This window comes from Corythoichthys intestinalis, chromosome 21 (genome assembly GCF_030265065.1).
Source record: "Corythoichthys intestinalis isolate RoL2023-P3 chromosome 21, ASM3026506v1, whole genome shotgun sequence".
Lineage (NCBI taxonomy): Eukaryota > Metazoa > Chordata > Actinopteri > Syngnathiformes > Syngnathidae > Corythoichthys > Corythoichthys intestinalis.
In genome coordinates, this window is record NC_080415.1 from 7,364,146 (window position 1) to 7,383,693 (window position 19,548).

The 19,548-nt window shown below is 39.0% G+C and overlaps 1 protein-coding gene across 9 annotated transcripts in view; it reads right to left on the reverse strand.

Annotated features, from left to right (window-relative positions):
* Nucleotides 1-19,548, reverse strand: part of l3mbtl2 (L3MBTL histone methyl-lysine binding protein 2) — a 66,046-nt gene that overhangs the window by 28,271 nt on the left and 18,227 nt on the right. For 3 of the 9 annotated variants that reach the window (XR_009061765.1, XM_057826114.1, XM_057826110.1), the window contains exons 1-5: nt 14,444-15,050; nt 13,724-13,871; nt 10,077-10,222; nt 4,782-4,854; nt 4,612-4,691 (exon numbers count right to left, since the gene is read on the reverse strand). Coding sequence is in view for 8 of the 9 variants with exons in the window: in XM_057826114.1 (XP_057682097.1) it covers nt 4,612-4,691; nt 4,782-4,854; nt 10,077-10,222; nt 13,724-13,871; nt 14,444-14,809 (813 nt within the window). In the remaining variant the exon portion in view is untranslated. Of the gene's footprint in view, nt 1-4,611; nt 4,692-4,781; nt 4,855-10,076; nt 10,223-13,723; nt 13,872-14,443; nt 15,051-19,548 lie in introns of those variants that run through there. The other 6 variants (XM_057826115.1, XM_057826113.1, XM_057826117.1 and 3 more) reach the window with 3 other exon arrangements.

The following is a 19,548-nucleotide window of genomic DNA, read 5'->3' on the forward strand; positions in this document are numbered from 1 at the left end:
AATTAGATAAGATTTGAGCCCTCCAGACCAACCTTGAACAGAGTTCATCTCACCATCACAATACATCATGTTGTTATAATGAGCAGTGTTGTCACGGATTACTTTAAAAAGTAATTACTGATTACTGATCACACCTAAAAAATGTAATCTAGTTACTTTACTGATTACTTTATCAAAGTAACTAAGTTACTTTAAAAGTAACTTGTCAGTTACTTTTTACCAATTTGCCTCAACATAAAAATAACTGAAAAATGTCATCGCGTGTAATTGAGTTTTTCACATAAGGCTTAATCTTTGAGTTAGCGGGGGTTTAATTAGTCAACCAGCCATTGACTTGCCCTAGCTTAGCCATTCCGGAGCCCTAAAACTAACAAATAATGACAAATTGCACAAAATTTGCTTAAATCAACTCCAATGACTAATTAAATCCCCGCTAACTCCAAGATTAAGCCTAATGTAAAAAATTCTGAACTTCTCCTTTGTAATAAAGACCTAGCCGTTAAAATGTTGTCTCCAAAAGTTGTAAAGCAATAAACAAACAAGAAAAATTAATGAAATGAACAAAAATCCTACATATCCTTTCATAAAGGGTCAAAATCATTTTTTGAACAGATCATGAGACTAGCACCTCGGAGACAATCCTTTGCTTTGCTAAACCAAAACTACACCAGAGGAGGCAAAATGGATATTTAGAGCTTTCAAACGCTGCCAACCACAACTTGAACAGTTGATTGAACTCGAACAGTGTCAAGATTAAGAGTGTGACAATATCTCGATACAGCGATATATCGCGATATTTTGCAACCCGATCGGTTATCGATATGCTCCCGCCAAGCATCGATACTTTTATTTGACATATTGGCCATACAATGGAGTATGGAAGCTGTAAACTGCTCAATGTTTGTTGAGCAATTCCTTGGCGGTCCACTAGGGGCGCTCAACAGTGGTGGTGAAGGTAAAGTGCGCACAAGTCGCCTAGAGAAGAAGAGCGGTCCCAAGTGGGTTGAAAAAAATAAAGCTTCGTGAGAACGGTGGAGGAAAAAAGTGAGAAAAATATTGCTGAAAATCACACATGTGGACACACTTTGGATTTTACACCAACAATAAAGGAAGTAAGGTGAACAAGGACTTTGCTGTATGCAAGAATTGTCTAATAAAATAAGGTTCACTGGCAGCTGGTGACTAATTGGAGACCGGATTTCTATGGAGCATCACTTGAGGTAAGAAAGTTTTGCAATGTACTAGTAATTGATTTTTTCATTTAAATGTATTATTTTGATGACATATTTGAGAACCACTTTCCATCTAGTTTACTACACAAACTGTTATGACTGCCATTTTGATACAATAAGCTTCAAAAACGGTTTGAATAGCTTCCAAGATATATAAGGTGACGTGCATGATAATTAATGTGTCCTACATATTAAAAACAGGTAATTATTGCATTTTTAATTTCTATTCATTCAATTCATATATTTTTTTAAATTCACTCCATACTTCCAACACACACAAAAAATCAGAATTTCAACTCAAAAGCTACTGAGTAGCTAATATTTTTTATTTATTTTTGTTGTTTATAAGGTGAGGAAGAATGTAACTGAGTCTGACATCACAAATGCTGAAGCAGATGGTGGAAGTGCTCAAACCAATGCTTTTGACAACAAAGGTCATATACAAAGAAAAGACCCACCAATTTTATCATTGCCCCACTCCAAGCTCAACTGCTGACTGACACTTACAGAACTGTTAAAAATTTTCAAAAGATTTATAACTTAAGAAATTAAGGGTGCCATTCATCATGATTTCGCCAAGAAATATCAGTGGTTGTGGTTTGTTTCCTCTATATGTGCAGGTACACAATTATCAGTAGATTTATATTTTACAGCAATGTTGCACTGAAAAGGTGTCACTGTTTAATAAATGACTTAAACAGTATTTTTTTCTATTTTGAAATATATGTTTTTTTTCCGTTTCAACAGTTGTATCGTAGAATATCATGTATCAAATTTCTGACCAATATATCGATATTTTCTGTATCGTGATATCGTGAGATAATCGTTATCGTGAGCCTTGTATCGCGAATCGTATCGTATCGTGAGGTGCCTTGAGGTTCCCACTCCTAGTCAAGATGTGTATATACTAGGGCTGTCAAACGATTAAAATATTTAATCGAGTTAATTACAGCTTAAAAATTAATTAATCGTAATTAATCGCAATTAATCGCAATTCAAACCAGCTATAAAATATGCCATATTTTTCTGTAAATTATATATATATTCTGTAAAATAAATTGTTGGAATGGAAAGATAAGACACAAGATGGATATATACATTCAACATACGGTATATAAGGACTGTAGTGGGCATTTCACTCTACTGTCATTTAAATCTGTCTATGCTGTCCTCACTCCGAAGCGTCTACTTTTTCCAAAGCTAGACAGCTAGTGAACGACGCCTTAATAATCAGACTTCTTCCTTTTTCATCTGATCTATTAATAAAATGGCCTCAAACCATTGTTCTCTTTAGACCGTAGTGAAACTACAAAAAAAAAGTACACAAGCATTGCATTAGCAACAACGTTAGCTTAGCACGCTATACAGGTTCACTAAACATAAACAAAAAGCGTCTCATACAAAAAATAGAACATTTCGCTTACTAACATAATATGTACATTCTTTACAACAACCATACTTACGGCAAAATTTGTCCAAGGATCATATAAGCACAACATTACAACGTAGGCGTCAGCCCGAGACGTCATGCAGCCATATTGAACTGGCAAGAAAGCAATAAACCATGTCGCAAAGAGACTACAAGAGTTCGCTGTTAGACAGCACAAAAAACCTTGCTGTAAAACTTACCAAAAGGCAGACTACTGTCTGACATGGGACAGTGCGGGACATGTGTGTTAATTGCGTCAAATATTTTAACGTGATTAATTTAAAAAATTAATTACCGCGCGTTAACGCGATAATTTTGACAGCCCTAGTATATACATATATATACAGTATTGGCCAAATGTTTGGAGACACCACAAAGGTGGATACTTTGAAGAATGTAGAACACAAAACCTGTTTTCAGTTATTTCACTTTTTTATGCCATTCCACATGTTTGTTCATAGTTTTGATGTCTTCAGTGAGAATATACAATAGTAGTGAAAATATATGAAACGCAAAAATCATGTAGCGTGTCCAAACTTTTGACTTTTGTTTCAGTCTTCAACATGCTTTTCCCCCAGCCCCACAAATGTAAAACTTCGCCTATGATTACAAACTCTAAGTATAAAATGTACATAATTACACATACTATAAAGGCTGGTTACAAACTGTAGAAGTGCTGGCTGTCTCGTTACGTTACCTGTCAGCTTTGATTCGAGTTTTTTCGCGTTGTGCTGTAATTCCAAGTGCTTCCTTGTTGAATTGGATGTCGAGTTTTTAGCGGTCGACAGTCTTTCTGAGCCTGCGCAGAGTTTGCAACGCACGGAGATATTTTTGTCATCTTTACTGGACGGATATGTGAAGTTATGGCTGTATCTCCAGTGAGCAAATGCAGCCGTTTGTTGTATCTCTCTGGCTCCTTTACTGTTAGCATCCTGATAGGTAGCCACTAGCCAGGCTACGTTGTTGACCGCCGTGGCAGACGGCGCGCACAGGCAGGATGGTAATACACGTGACCAATTTTTTTCCCCCCGATGAGAAAACGTGAGATGTGATGTCACTCCCAAACTCAAGCACAGTATTTTCTTTTCAAATGCTCGTCGTACATGACTACAATATTCTTCATTCTACATACAGTATGAGGCAACAACAAAATAGTAACGCACAGGCACCGAGGAAACTAACTTTAATCAGATTACTGGCTTGGAAAAAGGAACGCGTTAGATTGCTCGTTACTGAAAGAAAGTAATCAGATTACAGTAACGCGTTACTAAGTAACTGACAACACTGATAATGAGGATATGATTACTGGCACATAAGTTCTATTGTGCATACACAACAAAATCCTCATTCACCAAGGATGTAACTGTTCTCGTGGCTTTATTGAACTGTTTCGGTTATGTATTTTCGGTTCGGTTCACTTACGGACGATTTCGGTTTTATTAATTTTAAATTTATTATTAGCCCAAGCTAAGCGCTACATGCGGAACAAACAGTGGGAGTTTCCGCATGGAAGTGTCGGATACTCAGGGCTTCCTTTTACGTCACTACTACTGGTGTTGCAACGTACACCCAGGCTTCAGTCAGGGGGAGATGCTGAAACCAGTGGCAGCATGGGGAACATTTTTTGGCTTTCCCATTAAACTTACCAATGGACAGAGGCAGGTGGATGAATCCAAAGTTATATCGACATTGCTGCACGAATATTTTAACCCAAATAATAGGGCATAACTCAACAATGAATGGTGAACCGCCACATAAGAAAATCTGCTAGATATTGTAACTGCTTTCTGCAGAAAATGTAGATAGGTTTATCTCGCTAACAAAATGGAAAAACTTTAAACATAGTAACATTTGTACTTACTTACTCATTACATTCACATGTTTAGTTTTGATTTATACTACCTTTTAGATGTGAACGGTTTGAAATTTAGTTAAAAGTTATGTACTCACATGTCTGAAGCAGGAGACTGATGCCCCCAAGGATGTTTCCTTGTCCAAGTAGTCCCCCCACTCAAAGATTTTAACAGGTGCTACAGAATGGAAAGAAAATAAAACTTACATTCTACGAGAATGTGTGATTACATGTACAAGATGACTGCATATGCGTGTGTGGATCTCACCACCATCCAGTGGTGCTGGGCGAACTTTGTTAAATTTGCTCAAGACTTTGGACTTCTTTGTAAGAGGGGTTCCCTGAGAAGAAAGAAGTAGGAATTGTTTCATCAGAATTGATGAAACAAGTTTTACACTGCACAGTAGGGCTGTGACAATAAAACAATATGTTCACGTATCGCAATACTTCAGGGATTCCTCTGCATACAAAAGATTGTAGCACACCGCCACACCAAAATAAAAGCCGCGACGCCTTGCAAATGAGATGTTTTATTATTATTATTATTATTTTAAAAACAATTTGTAAGGCCTTTCAAACTAGCGGCAGCCGAGTGTGAAGAGTTCAGCGGCAACCTATTATTTGTGTATTGTAATGTCCGTAAGTAAGCACGGCCTCCTTAAGGGACGATCGGACTGGGGAGCTGTGACGCAGAGGGAAACGAGTAGGAAGAATGGGAGAACAGGCAAGATAGCCATAGATAGCGGTCGCATGTCGAGGCTACCCGCTGTTATCATGTTATTGTTTTTCTTTATTATTATTACCACAAAGTGAGTAAGCCAATACCGACGCCTCTCCTTCTTCCCAGTATCCGGGGCCTTAGAGTAGTTTGGAACTGACTTTTCGGCAAAAGTCAGCGGTGGACGGAAGGCCAAGTTTGAATGAATTTGCGCCGGGAGGCAGGGGCAGAGCGCCACCGCGCCAACTTCAACAACGAGGGGCAGGGGTACTTACTATATCTGTGCTACCAGGCAATTTCGGCGGACGGATATACGCAATCCTGGCTGACGAAACTTTGATAAATGTGCTTTTTTTCCCCCCCAAAGTTTTGCGAGCTCTGGGACACTCGAAAAATGACTCTCATACCTCTCCTTGCTAAGTTAATGGTACCTTGATGTGTGTTTGTGTGGAAATGTAGTTCAATAACAACAACAAAAAAACTATTCACCTTCTAACAGAAACTAGTAAAACTCTACACAGCCATTAGAATTTAGCCCCACTCCTCGAAATGGGTCCGTTAATGTTGTGGTAATGTCGTCCGTACTGCGGACAAATAAAAGGAACAAGGACTACGATGGGGGTCTGCAACCCGTGGCTCTTTAGCGCTGCCCTAGTGGAATCGTTCCACGTGCCTCGAAGAATCGTTTAATTTTGCCAGCTCTAAGCATCACGTTTTGCCCGGACTACTTTTAATGCGGGACAATGCGCTGACGTCACGTGCGTAGAGAAAGAAGCAATGATAAATAAATAAATAAAAACCTTACTGCAGCCGACAGCCGCTACAAACTACGCCGACATTGCTAAAAACTACGCCCGCATGATGCTAGTGTGGTACCAGGTAGTGTCCGATGCATCTCATAGATATCGCATGCATTTAGGACTAGATACGAAAAGACAGACTCGGCCGCGTCTGGGCAGCGCTAGCCAACAGCCTCCAGCTTTAACACTACACTTTAACAGTACACTTCTCAGCGCTAATAAATATAATGTTACTGTCACTCGCTCACGTAACGTTAGCCCTTCGGAGGGCTAGGTTTCTATTGATTATGACCACTGTCGATGCGTGGCTAACTTGTGTTTACATACAGGCTTTATTTAATCTGTAAAAACACAGCGCTGTAGGGTGATGAGGGTGTAAAATTAAAACATAATAAAGCTAACTGTCAGTTTTAGCTCACTAGTCATTGCTGAATAAAACACCAAGTAGCACTGGTCCCTAATGTGCTCCAATACAGCAGGTATCATAGATTTATTTTGAACACTGCAAAAACTCAAAATCCTATCAGCACTTACAATTTAGACTAACTTAAAACTTAACTAGAACTTAAAAATAGCTTGACACAAATGGAAATTCAATTGAAACACGTGGGAACACACGTAGCTTTCAAGTGATGTGTGTTATCAAGCGTAATTACATTTTTAGGTAAGAAATACGTTTTTTTTAAAAAATAAGATCTAAAAGTTTTTTGAGTGAAAGCAGTGAATTTCTTTTTCTTGTCACATCTGAGATGCAATTGTTGGCCGTTTTCAACAATGTACATCGAAAATAAAGACATTAATTGACTGAAAATGGTTCAATATTGAATTAAATGTCTTTTTCTCTCATGTATATTTATAATTGCTCTTTACCTAAAAAAAAAAAAAAAAAAAAAATGTTTTATCTGATTACTCGATTAATTGATAGAATTTTCAGTCAATTATTCGATTACTAAAATATTCGATAGCTGCAGCCCTAGGTGGGACGATACATCTATTCACGATACGCCTTGATATGCTAGGGCCACAATACGATATAAAGAATAAAAAACTATGTAATTCAGGGTTCGACAATACGAATGGCTCCGTAGCCAGTAGTGGGGCCACCAGAATGTCAGGGCCACGAGAATGCTGTAACCACTGGCAATCTTACTTCACATTAATGGTTCGGTGTTTTGATGACGTTAGGCAATCCCAATCAAAGACAACTTTTCAGTCTATGCAGCCAGCCGTTGCTCTCCGTGGGGTGTAAAAACACTTTGTTCGCTCCTGCGTGAACGTGCGACACCTGATTCGGAGAGGAGGGAAATCTTGGGGCAACTAACGATTCCATTATGATTCAGAGGCTATGATTCGATTATAAAACAATTACTGAGCCCCCCCTCAGCTATTAGCTGCTTTTAGTTTTTCCTACATTAGATAGCAAAATTGTACAAAAATCCTCTCAGGCTTATATAAACTACTATTTCAGTATCAAGTTAACAGTTCAAAACAGTATAGAAAATACTCAAGTCCCCATTCTGTATCAGCAGCTTTAAACTACATTCAATTAATATTATAAATCAATCGTTAAAGTTGTTCAAATTGCTCCCGTTATTCCATAATTTCCCTTCTGTCTACTTTCGACATGTGAAAGTGTTAAAACGTTTTCATCATTTAAAGATAGATTCAAGTCAAGATTTTGACGATTTAGTATTTTAGATAAACGTTAATTAGGTTTGCTCGTAAGGTTTGCTACAACAGCCTTCCAGAGATGTCTACTGCATTAAGATGGCGGCTGTTTGCTAACGGAGGCGAGTCTGTCATATCGCATCGTTCTATATACATGTGATATCTACCGTAGCATTATGTGGGCGTAGTTTGTAGCGGCCGTTGGCCGCAGTCGGTTATTATTGTTGTTTTTTTTTATCTGGCAGCGCGAATTGAGCATGATGTTTACTCTCTGTCCGTCCCTCATTGCGTCCCAAAATCACGCTATGTTGTAGTTTCGCTTCACTAGGCATATTTCAATAATCGAAATTTTGATGTATGTAAATCGTTCTCGAATATTCCACGGCCGAATCATAAATAATCGAAGAATCGGAAAATTCGCACACTTCTACTGACTAGTGCTGCTGATTGTCAGAATCTCAGTACCCACCTAATGTTATACCAGTAAATACTACAAGACGACATGCTTCTGAAACCGCCAGCACACTGCCAAGCACCGGGGGAGAAAAGACCACTCAAAAAAGTCACCATAGGAGATGAGGGAAAGCAAAATTCAATACAAAAAGGGAGAGAAAGTTTCAAGCTCTGTGGCGAGACCGTCACAATTCGCTTGGCTACGTGAGACAAGAAACAAGGTTTACTGTGAGGTGTGCAGATTACTGCTGCAATGATTAATCGATTAAACTCGAGTAATTCAATTAGAAAAAAAGCTTCGAATCAAATTTTGCTGCTTCAAGTATTTAGTTTGATTTGGATTATATTGGTTTGTTACGAAAGTGATGCATTTAGTTTTGTTGATATGGGTAGATACACTTAAGACCAACATAAGTTAATATGTGTTTTTATAATTTACTTTATAGGTCCAGTCATGGACGACATTATTGGCACCCCTGGAATTTTTCCAGAAAATAAAGTATTTCTCTCAGAAATTAATGCAATTACAAATGTTTTCAGTATGAATGTATTTATTTCTTGGATTTGCATTGGAAAAAACACAAAAAAGCTGAAGAGAAAAGCCAAAATGTATACAATCTTACACAGAATGCAAAAAATGGGATGGACAAAATTGTTGGCACCCTCAACTCAATATTTGGTTGCACATCCTTCAGAACACAGGTGTCAAACCGATTCCAACCAATGAAGAGGAAACCTTTACACCAATGAGATCTTTTACATGTGTAATCAGTTAAACTTTGTCAGGTGCTGCTTGTTTCAGCAGGAAGTTCATTGGTTAAACTCTCTTCACGGAATCGGTTGGAACAAAATCCAGCACCCACTTGGCCCTTTCTGGAATCGGTTTGACACCTGTGCTTTAGAAGAAATAACAGAAAGCAATTGCTTCCTATAACCATCAACTAGTTTTGTGCACCTCTCAAAAGGAATTTTGGACCACTCTTCTTTTGCAAACTCCAGATCTGTAAGATTTGAAGGGTGCCTTCTTGCAACAGCAATTTTGAGATTTCTCCACAGGTATTCAATGGGATTTGGATCCGGACACATCGATGGCCACCTCAGAATTCTCCAGCGCTTTGTCTCCAACCATTTCTTGGTGCTATTTAAGGTATGTGTTGGGTCACTGTCCTGTTGAATCTCCCATGACCTTTGACGCAGACCCAGTTTTCTGACACTACATCCTACACTGCGGCCCAAAACATTTTGATGGCCTCTAGATTTCATAACTTCTTGCACACTGTCAAGGCACCCAGTGCCAGAGAAGCAATATATAGTATATATATATATATATATATATATATATATATATATAGTATATATAAAAGTATATATCAGGGATCTTAGCCAATATTCAAAGAAAGAACCAGAAAATTCATTGACAGTTCAATTTTATTTAAAACTGTGCAAAATGGAAAAACAAGCAATAAAAGTGACTACACAGTAAACAGAAGCTGAACAAGCTAAAAAACTCCAAAACTTAATTTAGCGGATTGCAAGCAACAATCAGGTGCATACCCCCACCTACTGTACAAGAGTGTGCAGCACCCACCAGAAAGCACACTGCTTTATTTAATCAAGCAATATCTTGTTCACCTGCCTAATCCTGCTTGTACTGGTGTTGCTGCCTCTAGTGGCCAATTACTGTATAGTTTCACAGGGCTTAGAAGGGCTATGTACCACTTCAAATTTGTACTCAAGTACAGATACACACAAAAAAAAAATACATAAATATATTTCATTCATTCATTCATTTTCCATGCTGCTTTTCCTACAATACCTCTTCCTGCATGTGCTGTGATAGCTATAAAAGGCCAAATTTCGAGTGTGGTAAATACGTGGCCTTTCATTTTCCTTTGCTTCACTCTTGACGGGCCATGTAACATACCTGGTGGGCTTTAATTGCATGATGTAGGTCAGGCTCATTAATCTCCTTCCAAAGAGCAGCAATCTCCGAATATTCGGGTTTTTCTCTGGAATGAGTCACTTGCATGGCTTGCATCATCAAATCTGAAAACGATGTGCAATTATAATCTGTAAAATAAAACAACAGAAGTATTAAAAAATATATAAATAAAAAAAGTCCTGGAGTAATATGTCGCTGGAACATTTTTATTTCATGTAAACTGTTGTGTACTATTTCCAATTCATATATAGTGCTGTGTAAGGCTGCAACAACGAATTGATTAAAATTGTTTAATTAATCAGTTGCCAAAGAATTTCATAATCAATTTTTGCCGACAGCATGTGAGGCTGCGCAAGCGCGTCAGTAACTAAAGCGAAAGAGAGTTCACTGCTTGTCTGCTGCACTCAGGTTTGGGTTGCTGAATCAATAACTTTACGAAGTGTCGAGAGTCAGATTGTCTTTTGAGTTGTTAGATCCAGTGTGCCGCCGTCAGAAGTGAGTAAATGAAGCCAGTTGTATTGTTTATATCCTTTGTTGATGAGACGTTACAACTAAGCTAGTTAGCGATTATGCTAATCTGTGTCTTAAGTGTCCGTTTGTATTGTGTTTGGAGAAGCATATTAGCACTTGAGTTATTGTTAGATTAAAAAAATAATAATAAACCACACTTTCATATAACATCTAAGAGTCCTCTCAACTCAAACTCCCATTCAAACTAAAATGTCATACAAGAGAGTGCTTTGAAATTGGATTTGGGTTGTATTTATGATAAATTGTTTGACTCTTGCAGTTCTTCATATTGAAGAACACATGCTAAGGATGGTGGTATTATGGACAATTATTTTTTGGGGCATTTTTATGAATATACAGTGGTACCTCGACATACGACACTAGGGTTGGGCATCCAGCATCGATGGGAACCGGTTCTAACACTCCGATGCTCCCGGAATCATTCGAATTTTTACATTTCGATTCCTTGTTTCAAAGCCCCGCCCGCTGAGCGGAAAAAAATTGCTCGAGTTCGAAGACTGATATTTATATACAAGTTAAAATTAGCCCCGCGAAAAGTTTATTCAATCTAAAAAAATGTCGAGAAGACTTTAGTATAAACTGTGCCATTTTTTTTGACTCTGCATTTTTTTTTTTTACCCTTAATATTATATCATTATTCTGATTTTTATTTATAATGTATCTGTATTGCTATGTGTAATTGCCATTTGTAATAGTACAGTACTAGCAGTACCTAATGATTTAGTGTAGGTTTTCGGGCTGAATTAATGGAATTATGACGGATTCTTTTCGGAAAAGCCTGCTCGTCATACGACCATTTTTACTTACAAACAAGGTCCTCGAACGAATTGACTTTGTATGTAGAGGTACCACTGTATTAGGGAAGGATCCTTTGTTTAAAATTTAAAAAAAAAAAATACCCTGCTATGTGTAGACATGGCCTGAGCCTAATGTAAAAAATTTTGAACTTCCACTAAGTCCGGAAGCTGTAATAAATTATTTTTTGAAGGAAATAGTCATCCATTTTGTCTTCATTGTTCCTTACAACATGCCTTAAACAACTTCAAGTTAAAGTATGAGGGTAATTTTAAAAAGTGACATTTATCCAATGTGTCGTTTAATTAATCGTCCAAATAATATTTTTTTAAATTGTTAGTTGCAACCGTAGTATAGACCATCAAGCACATCTGTTCAATGTAATTGCAGCCGAAGCAATTAAATGGTGAATGGTGTTATACTTAAATAGCGCTTTTCCACCTTCCAAGGTGCTCAAAGCGCTTTACACTACATCGCCATCTACCTACTGGTGACGGAGCACCAGGAACAATGTGGGGTTCAGTATCTTGCTCAAGGATACTTAGGCGAGTTCATCAGAGAATTGAACCCACAACCTCTGGGTTGTGGTACGACTACTCTACCACTGAGACACGCCATCTCCCCATTACAATATGGGGAGAGATTTGTCTCAAAAATATTCACACAAATACATCCGTGTAGAGCTGAAACGAACACTCGAGCAACTCGATTTTAAAAACTGACCCGAGTAATTTTATTCGCCTCAAGGAATCGTTTAATTTTGCCAGCTCTAAGCATCACGTTTTGCCGGACTACTTTTAATGCGGGACAACAAGCAGACGTCACGTGTGTAGAGGAAAAAGCTGTCAGTCAGATATTATCTGACTGCCTCCGACAGCCGCTACAAACTATGGCAACATTGCTAAAAACTAATCCCGCATGATGCTACGGTGGTAGCAAGTAGCGTCTGATGCGTCTCACAGATATTGCATGTACAGTATATAGAACTAGATGCAAAATGACCGACTCGGCGGCGTTAGTAACCAGCAGCCATCTTAAAGCAGTAGACTTCTCAGCGCTAATAAATAAGATTGCCGTTACTGTCCCTTGCTCACGTAACGTCAGCCCTGCGGAGGGCTAGGTTTTTATTAATTATGACTACTGTCGATGCGTGGCTAACGTGTCTTACATACAGGCTTTATGTGTCTTACATACAGGCTTTATTTTTCTGTAGAACATGGTGCTGTAGAGTGATGAGGGTGTAAACTAAAAACAAAATAAAGCTAACTGTCAATTTTAGCTCAGTAGTCATTGGATAAAACACCAAGTAGCGCTGGTCCCTAATGTGCTCCAATGCAACAGGTATCATACATTTATTTTGAACACTGCAAAAACTCAAAATCCTATCAGGACTTACAGTTTAGACTAACCTAAAACTTGTGTGTGAAACACGTGGGAAAACACCTAACTTTTATGTGTGTTATCAAGCATAATGACATTTTTAGGTAAGAATTAAGATTTTTTTTTAATTTTATTTTTTTATAAGATCTAGAAGTTTTTTGAGTGAAAGCTGTGAATTTGTTTTTCTTCTAGTCACATCTGCGATGCAATTGTTGGCTGTTTTCAAGAATGTACATCAAAAATAAAGACATTGATTGGCTGAAAATGGTTCAATATTAGACGAAATGTCTTGTTTTCTCATGTATATTTAAAATTGCTCTTTACCTAAAAAAAAAAATGTTTTATCCGATTACTCTATAGAATTTTCAGTCGAATACTCGATTGCTGCAGCCCTACATCAGTGAATACTTAAAAAATGTCAAGTCATGATAACTGCACGCAGATCATTAATAAACATGTGACATTTGCGGAAATATTTGTGGATTTGAAAAACGAGGACGTAGTTGTGGATCTGAAAAACTAAACACTAATGTATTTGTGAGACTTGCGGATGTATTTGTGAATCTGAAAAACACATGTTTGAATCGCAAATGTGCTCGTTTGTGAATATTTGACCGTTTCTTGTGATGTTTGTCTCAAAAATAAATGCACAAGGCCGCTGATTCACAAATACAACTCGAGTTTTTTTCCAAACAATTCATTATAACGCATAAAAATACACATGTGAATTTCAGATATATTTCTGGATTTAAAAACGTGAAAATCACGCATAAAATTGAGGATCTCGAAAATACATGGTAAAATCTTGGGATATATTTGTGGATCTACAAAACATGTGACTCACGGATGTATTTGTGTGAATATTTTTGAGACAAATCTCTCCCCATATTACAAAACTTTTTTTTTTTTTCTTCTTCACTTACTGGAGGTGGCTTTGTGGGATTCCTTGGACAAAACTGCTTGATCATGTTTGAATTTAGAGAAGAGAGGTGGCATTAGTTTGCCTTCTGATAGTTGCTTGTGAATCTTGTGCCGTACAGACAAAAATCCAGGAATGGATTCTTCAAGTATCTTGGCGGAGAAAAAAAAAATGTTTTCATTATTTAGAGACAAAATAGCTTTTGTACAACTTCAAACACAGCTGTAAATAATTTGAAGGACAATCATGCACGCAGAGGAATGTACCTTTTAATTATTTCAATGCCATTTACGATAATATACATTCAATAGTGCGAATTAGTTTGAATGTAAGGTAGTTTGTCACTAGTAAATGTCCAACACATTTGAACTAGGAACGTTTTTCCCTCTTGCGTTTTCTCTTAATAAACTAAAATGTGCGCTAAAAGACACGTTTCGTTTTTATTGTTCTTCGTGAACTTATTTTCTTGGAAGACGAGTGAGTGCCAGAAAGAGGGATACATCGTGGTATAGTTTTTTTAGCTACCAAATAGCTGCACCGAGCTAACACGCCCTCATTCATTGTTTTGATGTCATTTCGGTTAAAAAAAATACGTTCGTCAAACAAACCAGATTTTAGCTACAAACAAAAATCTAATCAATACTAGTCTGGCAATTAACAAAACAGTTTGTTTTTTTTAGCTAATTAAATATTTCTGTCGATAAAACTGTTAATATCAACTTACCCTTAATTTTTCTCGTTTCTGAAGAGCTGTTCTCACTTTCGTTGGAGCTCGGAGCGAACTTAGCGCACCTGCTTTTACAGGTTTTCTCTCAAATAACGTCGGGACAGCTGATGGCAAAAGAACCCTGGGATGTTGTTGAATCCATCCCAAGTCACGACGTATCGCTGTCAGTTGATCAAAGCAGTCCTCAGTGAAATGTTTGGAACAAACACCAGTAAACTTCGATGGCCCGCTCCAATTCGTCCTTGTTCGCTTCACTTGCTCAATCCACTGAGCTCTTACTGCGTTATCGGATGGAAATTTAAAGATACTGATATCAGCATTGCTGGAGTTGGAGCAATTTCCGACACAACACATTTTAACCATTTTTCCGTTAAAATGATTGAACTGCTTGGGGAAAAATATATTCAAGCAAACCGCTGGCCGCCACCAGACTGAAATTGCCCGTTTCCGTGTATGTCACTTCCTGTTACCGACTCTGGTTTCCGGGCCAACGGCGACAGTGATTCCAACCCTTTATGTCCTCTAGTCTAGTGGCAGGTCTTGTAACTATCATCACAGAAAGTTTATTGTATAAAAAATAATTTAAAGACCGTACGACAGGAGAAAAAAAGTCTTAAATAGCATTATTATGTGAATTAGAACCATATTTTGAGACGATTTTAACCTGCCGATTAGCCACACCTACCATTATTGGGCTCTAGCGTCCCCAACAGGTGGATGACGTCGGCAGCAGAATGGTTTCATCTGTTTTACTATTCAGCCCATTGAGCGTACGTTTATTCAAAACGAGGAAAATGCGACGAAGAGAGCCGCAGAATATCATTGTTTCAGTCTCTCTGCTCCAATAGTTTTACAGGATATTCTTTTTATCCAAGTATTTTCCCCAATAGCTAAATAAATGGCTTGAGAAGGACCAGTCAGCCCGTTGAGGGGGAATTTTTCAGAACAAGGAAAACGTGACGAAGAGAGCCGCAGAATTTCATTGTTTCAGTCTCTCTACTCCAATATTTTTACAGGATATTATTTTTATCCAAGTATTTTTCCCCAATAGCTAAATAAATGGCATGGTCATGACAAAAAACAGTCTTGTGCTAATACGAAATAATAAAAATGCATTTATTCAGGACGACATGGCAAAAATACCCCATAATGGTCAAAACTGTCGACTTCACCTCTACTGTCGCACCTGCCGAACGATATTTTACGCCATCTAAATCGGCCTTATGTCATTTCCCTTCCCGGCTTCGGAGAATGTAAACAAACTAAGAGGTGTGACAGCTAGCAGACATGCTAACCCGAACCGAGTAATGTTTCAAAGTCTTCAAAGAGGAAAATCACACATAACTAGCCGGGTCATTTCACATGACGACTGGGTTGTCGATTGTCTTCGCCGATCGGAAACCCGCCCGGCGGAGAGCAATTTACAGCTCGTTCCCTTGCTACTACGGACAGGAGAGCTCGCCGAGGAAGCAGCTGGACAATGACCGCCGAACAAACCGGCTGACGTCGGAGGAGCGTGCAGCTGCCAAATGGTCAACACGAATATGGCAAAATAATGCTTTACTACACGGCGAAGACGTAAACAGCGAGAGTCATACAAGAGCGGCTGCAGTTGTTGTGCAGCTAACATGTGCAGCTAATGTGTATGAGGAGAGCTTTTTACATGCCCATCCATTAACAAACATAAGTAGTCCTTTATTTAAAGAAAATTTGTAGTGTTTACTTTGTAATCGCTGTATTCGCAGCTATTTTTAACAGAAAGTTGCCATTTCTGATCGGCCGGAAAATTTGACAGAACACCGGGCACATGAGGAGGGCAGTCAGCCGAGTATAGTGCTCTCCGGGGGGGGGGGGGGGGGGGGGGGGGGGGGGGTGTGTAACAAGCCGCCGGTCCTCGGCCGAGGGGACAAGGAGCATATCAGCCACAAAATGCAAGCCATCTACATATTAAAATGATCCCAGTATTTGACATAATACATAACACGATGTTTACTGACTTCCTCATAAGGCTGTATCGGGAAGAGGAAGGAGTCCTCTTCACTATACAGCCGTACTGATGTATGAGAAGGACTAAGGATTCAGCTGATTTTGCGGATTAATACATTTATTTTTCGCATCACGCCAGCCAAACGGCTGCAGAAAAATCTTGCTGTAGGAGGGAGAGGCGTGTGCGCCTTTTTGGGTTTCAAAAGGTTCCCATTCACCGGTGGATATTGGCCAAAACAAGCCCTACTAGTACTGTGGGACCATGGGACTTACGAGGAAGTGAGTAAACATCATGTTTAGTATTATGTCAAATACTGGGATCATTTTAATATGTAGTTGGCTTGCATTTTTCGACATGCTCCTTGTCCCCTCGGCCGACGACCGGCAGCTTGTCGCACATCCCCCGCTGGGATAGCACTACTAGTATACTTGGCTTATTCTCCTCTTCAAGTGCCCGGTGTTCTGTCAAATTTTCCGACAGATCAGAAATTGCAACTTCGAGTTAAAAATAGCCGCGAATACAGTGATTACAAAGTAAACACTACAAACTTTCTTGAAATAAAGGACTACTTACGTTAGATCATGGATTGGCATGTAAATGTTCAGCGGTCATTGTCCAGCTGCTTCTAGGCGAGCTCTCCTGTCCATAGTGGCAGGGGAACGAGCTGTAAATTGCTCTCCGCCGGGCGGTTTGCCAATTGGCGTAGATAATCTACAACCCAGTCGTCATATGAAATGACCCGGGCTAGTTATGTGTAATTTTTCGCTTCCAAGACTTTGAAATAGTGATGCACGATAATGCATTTTTCAACAGATACCGATAACCGATAATTTCCTCCTCATTCCAACCGATAACCAATAATGTCTACTCCCGCCAAGGACTCGGCTCAAGACTATGGGCGACAGGGCCTTTGCAGCTGCTGCTCCCCGTCTGTGGAACGCCCTCCCAGACCACCTCAGAGCCCCGCAGACGGTGGATGCATTTAAAAAAGGACTAAAAACTCACCTTTTTAAAAAAGCTTATTCTAGCTAATTTTATTTGACTATCTTATTTTTATCTGATTGGTATCTGATTTTATCTGTGCTTCTGCCTGTTTTGCTTTTCCTCTTTTATTCTTAGTCTTTTTATTTATTTTATTTTTTTCTGGCGATGTGCACTTTGAGATTTGTTTTCAAATGTAAAGTGCGTTATAAATAAAATGTATTATTATTATTATTATGTCAAGCCGATAATTCTATTAAAAGATTTATGTAAAATTTTAAAGTATACACAATAGAAAATATTACTGTGCAAAAATATAATTTATTGCTCTTTTTTTTCAACATAAAATATGAACAAGTCGTCAGTTCAAACATCTAGATAATGACAGATTGTCTGACATTGTGTAATGGTAAACTTTTGGCAACAATTACTTAAGAGTAAATACCTAAGTTGCACAAAATGCCTTTAAAAGTAAGCCATTCCTAACATATATAACATTAATACACTGCAAAACACACCTCCTTAAAACTAGTCAGTTTTAAGTGTAAATCTATTGGCAATAAGTGAAATTATCTGCCATCGCTTCAAGTGTATTTATTTCTCTCAGATTTCTTGAAAAATAGCTAGCTGAAAATAATCTTAACAGCCTTGTTTTAAGCAATACATTATTATACTTATTCCTAAAAAAAAACAAAAACTTGGAAGAAGGAAAGATTTTGAATAATATTTGTGGCTACAGAATATTGATTTAAGAATTTGATTATCAACTGTGACTGTAATTGATCAGAGAAATATGTTAAATAATTTGAAAAGTGATTGCTAATGTTATATGCTTTGTTGCACACTGTGAAAATGATTAACTCAAAAGAGCGAGATGTCATGTACCCATTCTGCAGCGCTTTGTTTACATTTGCGGCTTTCACGACATTTGCTTCACAGCAGGTAAACTGATACACCTGATACACGGCAGTACTATCTGGACGGAGTTGGAGCTCGCATCCGCGTGCGTGTTGTTTTGAGCCTGAGTTTTGTTAAGCCGAAAATAAAGGCAGCGTTACAAAGTCATCTGGCCGCTCGTCATTTTACATACTGAATGCCTTATTGACTGGCTGATTTCGTTTTCTCCATGTTTAAATTATCATCTAACCACTGTGCCGTCATGATAAGCTTGCTTACTGGACATCACTTTTTCATGAAGAATGGTGGTCGTATAAACTGCATTATTTTTTCTATCCAGGGCTTTGGTTCTCGGGTCATTTAGGTAAAAAAAAAAAAAAAAACATGTCTCATCTCGGCGGCGGCGGCAGCTACGTTCGTACCGGATAATGCGCCCGCCCCAGCCGGATCGCCGCAGCATATTCGGGTCCTGGCTCTGCTCGCACGCCATGGGGGAACGCTCGAGAAACCGGGGTGTTCGCCGGAGGTCCCGAAGCCGGGGAACCGGGCTCGGCCCGCCTATGGCGAGGCGGCAGCGGCCTGCCTGCCGGACCGGCCAGAGCGGTGGGCTCCGTCGGAAGACGGCTACTTGCTGACTATCGGTCTCCAGTCGTGCCAGTGTTTAGCCTTAGATGCGAATTTACCACCCGCCTTGGGCTGCATTCCCAAACAGCCCGACTCTGTATCGTCACAAGCCCTGTAGTTTAATTTGGTTAGTGTTTACAATAGCTTTAGCATTCCCCCTAGCAGCAGCCTCGTATTCGTTCCAAAAATCTTTGTGATGCAGTTTTAAATGGCTGCTGGGTTAGTGGTTTTGAATGGGCACGCTTTCTTTCTGCCTCGTGGAACTTCTACGGTACATGTTTCGCAGATGGCGAGAGCGTCGTTTTTTTAGTAACAGCCGCCACAATATTCAACTACTTCTTGTCGTGTAACACCGCCTCCTCAACCCCTCCTCCCTCAGGGGCTTCAGAGAGGGGAGGGGTTGAGGAGGCGGCATGCTGAATTCTTCGGTTGCGCACATTTGGAGGCAAAATCAAGTACATAATTATCGGATTGCATTATCGGTTGAATTTTTTTATAATCTGGATTATCTGTGTGACGTCATAATTGCCATTATCGGCCGATAATTATCGGTGACCGATATTATCGTGTATCTTTACTTTGAAACATCACTCGGTTTGGGTTAGCATGTCGG